Genomic DNA, 9,281 nt, shown 5'->3' with positions numbered 1-9,281 from the left:
GGCTGAGCTACGCTGGAGGGAAGATGGCTCTAGAGTTAAAGGGGTGTGTACGGCTGTGTACAATCTGTGTGCAGCACCGGGGTCCAGCTCCGATAAGGGAAGGTCACCGACTGACGCGGAAACAGACACCGGAGAGTGTCTGACGGAAACCGGAAGCAGGGGCTGGGGGGAAACTGAGGCCGCAAGAGCAAGACGGTAAAAACGTGGCACACCCACAAGTTTCACGGGGAGGCCTGAGGCCCCGGGACGACGAGCGCCTTCAAGGTGGCAGGCGAGGTCAGGTCCGATGTCTGCCACGCGCATCTGAACCCCTCTTGAGGCGCGTGGAGCCCACCGGCTCCGGGACATCCCTGCAGGGCAGAACCCCCGGGGCCTGTCCTGGCCGTCCCGCGCCCGGCAGCAGGCGTCTGCGCGCCCCGCGTCTCGGCAGACGCCCCTCCCCACCCACACGCCCGCGCGCCCGGCTGCGGGCCCCCTGGGGCTGCGCGCCGCTCCGCACGTCGCTCGTCTGCAACGCACGCACGCGCCGTGGCCGCCACGGACACGCCCCCTCACGGCGGAGGGCGCGGGGCCCGAGCCGAGCGGGGGCGCGGTCACTGCGTCCCCCCGGCATCGGGTCAGGCCCGGAGTCAGCGGGGCGGGGGCGGGGGGGGGTGAACCACGGCGACTGGGAGGCGTGGCCAACACGGCTAAGAAGGCCGGTCAGCCTGCAGCGCCGCGCTTTCCATCTTCTCTTGCAGGTGCCTCGACGCTGGCGCCTGGCTCACGCTGGAGGGACCCCCTCCCAGGGCTGATTGTTTCCCAGGACGGCCAACAGCTGCCCGTGAGCTTTCCTCGTGCAAGCCGGCCAGTGCAGAGCCCACACGCCAGCCACCTCGTCCGTCAGGCTCTCACGCCCCAGGCCCCTGTCCACCTGCCCTGCCTCCCCGGGGCAGGGGCCACACAGGAGGGGGCCCCATGCCCGGGAGCCCACCGGTTATTCAGACCACTCCGTTCTCAGCCTGCATCCCCTGCACCTGCTCCTTCTCCGTGCCCTCAGAGCGGGGACCCTCTGCCTCTAACTGCCCCCCCCCCCAGATGCCCCTGAGAGCTGTGCCCTTCCTCTTGGGACCGGTGAGCAACAAACTATCTTTCCAATGCCAATTCTCTCCTGATCTGCTGGCCTCATTGCATCTCAAATTCTCTATCAATTCACTGTATTCTAAGGAACCACCTAATCTGCCAGAGCGTCCGTTGAACCGGGCGGTCCTCAGGCCCACGTGTGGGAGTGCAGACAGCGTTAAACTCCCCTCCGTGATGGACGGTGGCACGTGCCTTGAAAAGGGATCCTCGGCCAGCACGACACCCGCAGAAGCCAAGCGAAACTCTGGCTTTTCTTCCCCCTGGCGCTAGTTAATCTTCGTTTGTTATTAACACGTCCAGTGGGAACGGCACCTACGAATTCCACCGCCTGGTTTGCCAGCTCTTAGGAAGCAGGAGACCACAGCGATTTGTTCAGGCCCCTGAAACAGACTCCAAAGATGGACTCACCTGTTTACGGGTGCGTCGAGGACAGTGGCCGAGCCGCGCGCTCTTCCCTCCCTCTCGCACAGTCCCGCGAACCTCGCTCACTGCTCCGTGTGAGACCCTGCAGCTGTCTCCCTGGGGGACGCTGTCCTGTGTGTGAGACAGACGGAGGGGCGCGGCCATTGCCCCCAGCACACACCGTGCCCTGCAGCTCCCCGAGGGGTGTGTTTCCAAATTGCCCACAGCAAAGCATGTCCGTGAACTTGGGCCTGGCCTCCGTGACCTCTCACAACTTTCTCTGCTCACAGCGGCAGTTTGTGACCTAAAATATAAGGAGAAGACAGCATCACAGAAGAGAAAGCACACCCCAGCCTCCTCAGTCCTTCATGTGGGACACAGGTGGCTTTTCTCCGGCTCTCGCTCCGTTCTACGCATTGTGTGCTGCTTACAATGGGCTGTGGGTTCCTCCAGTCACAGAGAGACCGTGTGTAGCCACAACTGTGTGATGTGAAGAAGGATGGAAACCATCCACACACGATCCTGGCCTCACAGTGCGGTTCCAAGAATCAGTTTGGAGCTCATAGACAACAGCTCGTTCCCCCGTGGTGTGGCCAGCAGGTCAAGGCACGTCACGCCCCCAGCCAGGCAGCACCTTCAGGACCGTGCCCAATGCTGCTTGACCCACCACAGTAGTCGCTTACGGCACTGCCTGTACCTGCTCCTCTTTCTGTGGTCCAGGGTTTGAGCTGAGCTCTTGAGGGCGGGCTATGTGCATCTGATGGGTTGCTTCTGCACTGGACAGTCTCAGATGGCCCTGCTCATATCTGGTGGGGGTGGGGGTGGGGCCATCTCCAAGCACTCTCCAAAGTCAGGCTCCCACTCTCCCATAGAGACAGGGGCCCGGGGGTGCTGTCTCCTCACTGGTAAACTCTCAAAGAGATGGCCCTTGTATCCTTGGGAAAGTCCTGGGTTGTAAAACTGTCAAAGTTTAAAAGTTTTAAAAAATCTTTTTTTTTTTAGGGGCGCCTGGGTAGCTTAGTCGGTTAAGCGTCCGACTTTCACTTAGGTCATGATCTCGCGGTTCGTGGGTTCGAGCCCCGCGTCAGGCTCTGTGCTGACTGCCAGCTCAGAGCCTGGAGCCTGTTTCCGATTCTGTGTCTCCCTCTCTCTCTGACCCTCCCCTGCTCACGCTGTCTCTCTCTCCTAGAAATAAAAAAAAAAAAAAAAAAAACATTAAAAAAAAATCTTTTTTTTTTAAAGATTGGAGGGGCGCCTGGGGGGGGGGGCGCTCATTCAGTTGAGCATCCGACTCTCTTGATTTCGGCTCAGGTCACGATGTCACGGTCATGAGTCTGAGACCTGTGTCAGAGTCTGAACTGACAGCACAGAACCTGCCTGGGATATTCTCTCTCTCTCTCTCTCAAAATAAATAAATAAACATTTTCAAAAACAAGATTTAAAAGGATAGAGAAAACATCTGCAGTGACAAATGTTCTAGAGTAATAGACATCACATCTGTCTTGGTCAGAGGCTGGCCCAAGCTTCTTCACAAGACGGATCAGGGTGCAAAGAGAGAGAAGAAGACAGAGACAGAGGGACAGAGAGAATGAGAAAAGTTGCAGGACCCCTGTGGCCCAGGCTCGGAACCTCCACAACCTAATTTCTCCCACACACGTTTGGTCAAAGCAAATCACAGACCAACCAAATTCGAGGGAGGGAAGAAAACACTCCACTTCCTCATGGAAAAAGTAGCAAAGTCATGTGGCAAAAAGGTGGGCATCTGAACGTGGAAGGAATCTGTGGCCGTTTTTCCCAGTGTAACACAAAAGGGTTAGGTGTGTGGGGGGGGTGTTTACACATTAGCAATGCACAGTCGTCCAGCTTCTGAGACTTCTGCACGACCCCATGCCCACTGTCATCCCGTCGCTGTCATTTGGGGTGGAAACCGCTATTTTCGCACTTAAGGCGAGCCTCCAGGGACAATGAACCCTTGTCTCCATGATGTTTTCTACTTTTCCTTTCAGCTCCCCACCCCGAAAGCATCAAGGCAGCACACGTTAACTGTGGCTCTTATTATTCAAACTGCTGCTGTCCCAGGAAAAATACCCTCCTTCCAACTTCTAAGTCATTGAATTCTTTTTGTAATGTACAAAATATAAGACACATGTACATGCCTCAAATAATACCTGGGAATTAAGGAAAACATTTTTTTTCTAAACTTGAAATGTTGAAGAAAGTACAGAATCCCAGAATGATCTCTCCCCAACCATAAACAGTCTCTAGCCCCAACACTAATTTCTATATCTGCTTTCAGTTTTATATTCCTTTCCTAGTAGAGGACAGTCTTGTTTCCAAAGTGTACATACTGCGACCTACTGCCTTTTCAAGAACACCAGAAGGAGGATCTAGGGACTCGAAGTCAATAAAAGGAGAAGCCGTAGTAGACAAAAGGGACTTTTGTCAGGGAGGTTTTGGGGAAAATGAAGCTGAAGGAATGAAAACCAAGGCCTTAAACCTGCTCCCTTGTATGGGCTTGGAGGGAAGACAGTCAGGTTTACAGGAGGTTTTGATCTCCGGTACTGCCTCTGAGTCTCTGAAGCAGGGAGACCCCTAGGAGGGCAGAATTTGCACTTCTGATGAGAACACCAGACATGCGCCACAAGTGAATGGAAATGGGCGTGGTGGAGCAGGGAGCCTCGTAGGATAAGCAGGCATGATCCTCAAGGAAACAAAGCATTTTAAGAAGATCAGTGCAAGGGTAGGGAAGAAGCGAAGATGTCTGACTGTCAGAAAGCAAAGACGTCTGAAGAGGTGGTGTTACTTTGGTAAACATTAAGCGATCACAAAACTTCTGTAGGTCTCCTGGCTTTGTAGATTCACTGGGTGGTCTGACTCTGTTTCCCCTTCAAGATGGTAAGTTCTTCAGCTATGGCTTTTCCTACAATAGAGGCCTTTGTAGGAAAGGGGGCCATAGTCCGTCTAATTAAACCGGGGTGATCAGTACAGCAAGATCCGACAGAAAGTGGCAAACCGGTCCTTGACTCAAGAAAGGTGGCTGGAAACTACCCCCCCCCCCGAATAAAAAGAAGGAATGGTTTGGTTAATTGGCTGCCTTGGGAGTTAAAGACCCCAAATTCGTCATCACCACCGGCATGGCTCTCACTTCACAGTGTACACAGCAAATGGAAAGACCATGTTTTCCGGCGCGCTGCATTACCAGCTGCGCATTGCAACCGCGGTTAGTCCCCAAGCTCATCTGGAAAAAATGTGAGGACAGAGATCCAGATGGATTCGAGTGTGAGATGCAGAGGAAGCTCCCAGTCTGAAATTCCTTGTGAAATTTCAAAAAGACCAATTAACGCCTCCAACCCAACTCCATCCACACAAACGCACTCGGACTAGCGGTTACCAGGGCTGTCGTTCAGCGGCCCTGGAGGCCGCGCGCGGCCAGTTTAACCGTGTCGTGACCAGCCCACCTGCAGTCACAACGACCACGGGGTTTGGGCAACTGCAGAGAAACGCCGCTGCCCCTGTGGAGGGGACTGATCTGACTCGTGCTTACCCACCCGCGCACCAGAAAACTCGGTGCGCCCCGCCTCTGTGCTAGCGGGGATAAACCCGCGCGGGCTCTGCACCCCCAGCCCCTCGCCCTGACCCTTCTGGGGCCGGAAGCCTCCCCGACTCGACTCGGGGGGCGGGCAGAGGAAGGGGCGGGGGAGAGGAGGCGGCCCGGAGGCGGCGCGGAGGATGCATGCGGGGACCCTGGGGCTCTGGGCCCTCCTGCAGGCGGCCGAGCAGAGCGCGCGTGAGTGCCCGGGTTGCGCGCCCGCCCCGCGCGCCCCTCCCGCCCCCCCCCCGACACTTCCGGGCGCCGGTGCCACCCCTGCCGCGGCGGGCAGCCTGCCCCGGCCCGCAGTCAGCTCCTGGCGCCGGTGCGAGCCTGCGGCGCCCCGTCCCCCGGTCCCCGTCCTACGTGGGACCCCGCGCGCGCACGCACCCTTCCCCGGGCCCGGGGCTCGTGCGTTCCCCGCTGCCCTCCGCAAAGGCCTCCTGAACTCAGCCCGGGGCTGCGGCGCGCGCTGTGCCGTCCGCGGGCCTGATCGCGCCCCGCGTTCCCGGCCTGGGGTCTCGGCGGCGGGGGAGGCGTCCGCGTGGCCCCGGAGAACCGGGAGCCCCCGCAGGGCGCAGCATCCACGGGGCCGTCGAGTCCCGGCTGAGCAAGATGGCAGCGCCGGTTAGCGCCTTTGCAGTTTGAATTTGTAACTCAGCGCCGCCGAGGAGGCCCGCGCCCTCTTCCGCCCGGCTCGCGGCGGAGGCTCCAGACCCCCAGCGCCTCGTGCCCAGCGCAGCGCGCACGCGTTTGGTGACCCCGGCCGGTCCCGGCTCGCAGCCTTACCCCTGGGAGCGAGCCGTAGCCTCCGGGTCGGCGGGGTCGCAGTTTGAACCGCTGTCCCTGGGGGTCTCCCCGGGGCGTCCCCGCAGCGCTGTTTCCACGGCGTCGTGGCCACGCACGACCTTCACCCGGGGAGTAAGGTCCGCTCCAAAGGTCCCGGCGCCAGCGCCGAGTTAGGGCGGCCGAGGGCCCCAGCATGGCCCTGCCTAGGCCGGTGACTCCTCCAGAGACGCTTCGTGCTCGCGCCACTGGTTTACCCCGGTGGGGGGAGGGGGGGCCAGGAAGCCCAGAGTGGTCAGAGGTCCCAGACAGGCCCTGGGGGCCGGGGACTAGCCGCTCTGCCCCGTCGGCCCAGACCCCCAGGTTCCTCTCTGGACCTGGGGCAGTGCTGTTTGCACAACAGTTCACGGCTCTACGTGCCCATAAATCCATCTTAAACTCTAATATTGGAAAACCCAAGCAACGATCACATAAAATGATTCCAGTGAATTAGTGCGTCTACTGGCACTGGACACATTCCAGCGGCCCCCCCCCCCCGTATCATTTACTGGGACTGTACATCCCAACCTAGACTAGTCTAACTCTTTCCACTAAGAGTTCCTCTACCTTAGCCTCCTCAAAAATTAAAAAATAAATCCCCAAAGAGGATTAGCATTTTAAAAAAATTAATGTTTATTTATTTTTGAGGGGGAGGGAGAGGAGAGAGAGAGAGGGAGGGAGAGCATGAGCAGAGGAGGGGCAGACAGAGGGAAAACCAAATCCCAACGGACTCCAGGCTCTGTCAGGGCCTCAGGTGTGGCTGGAACTCATGAGTAGTGAGATAGTGAGATCACCACCCGGGCTGACAGTTGGTTGCTTAACCAAATGAGCCACCCAGTTGCCCTGAGGATTAGCATTTGTCAGTGCACGTAGCAGGGGCCACATATTTTGTGTGTGCTGTCCCTCTGTGTGACCATGATCTCTTGGGTTCCCTGGAAGGTCCTGGCGCCCTCACTCCACCTCGGCCTGTCTAGAACACCCACGGGCTCTGCCGGCTCCTGGGCTGGGCCAAGCGGAGAGCCCTTTGTGTTTCAGGGATGCAGGGTTGACAGTCACTCCAGCCTCCAGTCACCCTGTCTTTCCTCTTCGGTCCGCAGGCCTGTGCTCTGTGGTTTACTACTTCACCACGGGACAGCTCCTCTGGGCGTGGCTGGCCCTTTCCGTGCTACTGCCTGGCTTCTTGGTCCAGGGCCTGAGCTATCAGTGGTTCTGAGCAGGCGGACATCAAGGTCATTGCTTGGTCACGCTACACCTCCTTCAGCTCGGCGTGTGGAGGCGGTAAGGACGGGCAGCCTCCTTTCACCTCTGGAGCCTGATTTCATAAGTGCAGCAGGAGCGGATGTATTCCGTCCTTAGGGTTGTAAATGTTTAGGGTTGGGAGAATGCTCGAAGCCACCGCTTTGAGACCCCGCTCTGCTACGGGCATCCCCTCTCCCAGCTGGCACTTCCTTGAGCATCTCTATCATCAGGGGGCTCCTTCCAGAAGCAGCTGTGACCCTTTGAAAGCTTTTTCTTGTTTTGGGCTGAATTCTATCTTGGTCTTGTTCCCATTTGTTGGTCAAGACTTTGGAGCCATAGAAGATGACTGGCTTAAATAAGTTGCATTTAAGCCCCTACTACCTTAGTTGAAGAAGGTGATCTAGATTTAACCACAGATGCGACGGTGGAACTGCCTTCAGGATGAAGCCATTTGGGAACCACTCCCAGTTTTCTCCACACCCCCACCCCCAATAAAACAGCCTCAATGAGTCTAGTGCCCAGTAGCCTTACCTGTGGTTCACCTCTGCTGGTAAGATACTGTTTTCACTGGGAGTACCTTGATACCTGGAGTGTTGGGAGATATGTCAATGGGTTTAGGTAAATGGCAAATTTCAGCTCTTAGCCACCTCATAATCCCGTAGCTGCCAGGAATTTTTTTTTTTTAAAGGGAGATGGGGCTCCTGGGTGCTCAGAAGTTTAAGCATCTGACTCTTTTTTTTTCTTTTTTTTAAATTTTTAAAAATTTATTTCTGAGAGAGAGAGAGAGACAGCGTGAGCAGGGGAGGGTCAGAGAGAGAGGGAGACACAGAGTCTGAAGCAGGGTCCAGGCTCTGAGCTGGCTGTCAGCACAAAGCCCAATGCGGGGCTCGAACCGACACACCGTGAGATCATGACCTGAACCAAAGTTGGACGCTCAACAGACTGAGCCACCCAGGCACCCTGTGCATCTGACTCTTAATCTCAGCTCAGGTCATGATCTCATGGTTCGTGGGTTTGAGCCCCACATCAGGCTGTACACTGACAGCACGGCGCTTCCTTGGGATCCTGTCTCTCCCTCTCTCTGCCCCTCCCCCCCAATAAATAAATAAACTTTTTTAAAAAGGGAGAAAATTTCGGGGATCATACCAGTAAAGTAATGCAGCTCAAATGTTCATTAAGTTCTAGATGCCAAGGATTGGAAGGGTGTTCAGGAAGTCAGTGCAAGTTTGAGATCTTGGGCTGTACTGGGGGTGGCTTATGCCTTCAGCCTTTCCCCAAGGCTATCTCTGGAGGAGCTGAAATAAGGTTTTTGATTTCTCTGCTGAGTCTGAAGAGGCATTGATTCTTCATATGGAATCAGTTTCAGAATGGAATGACTCCTTTCCACCCAGCGTAGAATCTCAAATAGGACATAGTGGGTGCATCTAATAAGGACGTTAAGCAACCACCCCAAATTTCACTGGGCCGCTCAGAGCTGGAGCCCTCCATCTCTGAAGACACCAAAAGCACATTGGCAGCCACAATATTGCCCAAAGCTGGGCCTTTGTGTTCAAGGCCTTTGTGCTGGGCACCACCGACTATAGTGGGTATTTTCAGTACCTTCAGCCCAGCCTCTTAGGACACCCACTTAAGGGCTGCGGTGCCTTGTAGTCATCATGTATGTGACTTTGAGGATAGATAACCAAACATTTGATAATTGAAAATTATCTTGCTCATCACTTGAGAGAAGCTTCCGGAATAACTGCCCGATAAATCTGCCTTCTGGGACTGTGTGGGGACACTTGGGCCCATCCAGTCCAGTGCCTTCTTCAGGGATGGGCTGTGTCAGGCCCACAATATGTCCATATTCATGCTGCCAGCATTGCCTGTGACTCCAAAGTCTTTTCTTCCCCACATTCCCTCACAGTTTTGTAAGTGGTGCTGAATTTCTGGTACACACTAGTGTTTTCAAACACTAAAATGGATAAGGGAAGAGAGTCTTGAAAAGTAGACCTCAGGAAACACAGCTAGTCATCTATATAAAAAAGTAAGTTTAAAGGGACTAAAAAAAACCCCAAAAAACACCCACATACTTTACAAGGACAAAAAAAAAAAAAAAAAAAAA

At 55.6% G+C, this 9,281-nt stretch overlaps 1 protein-coding gene across 1 annotated transcript in view; it reads left to right on the top strand.

Annotated features, from left to right (window-relative positions):
• Positions 1-5,253: 5,253 nt before the first annotated feature.
• Positions 5,254-9,281, top strand: part of XKR5 (XK related 5) — a 22,294-nt gene continuing 18,266 nt past the window's right edge. Inside the window, 2 exon segments of the mRNA XM_039219172.1 lie at positions 5,254-5,311; positions 7,036-7,216. Coding sequence (XP_039075103.1) covers positions 5,254-5,311; positions 7,036-7,216 — 239 coding nt within the window.

The sequence above is a fragment of the Hyaena hyaena genome, unplaced genomic scaffold, assembly GCF_003009895.1.
Source record: "Hyaena hyaena isolate Hyena2069 unplaced genomic scaffold, ASM300989v1 scaffold_796, whole genome shotgun sequence".
NCBI classification, from domain to species: Eukaryota; Metazoa; Chordata; class Mammalia; order Carnivora; family Hyaenidae; genus Hyaena; species Hyaena hyaena.
This window is presented reverse-complemented; position numbering and strand designations above follow the sequence as displayed.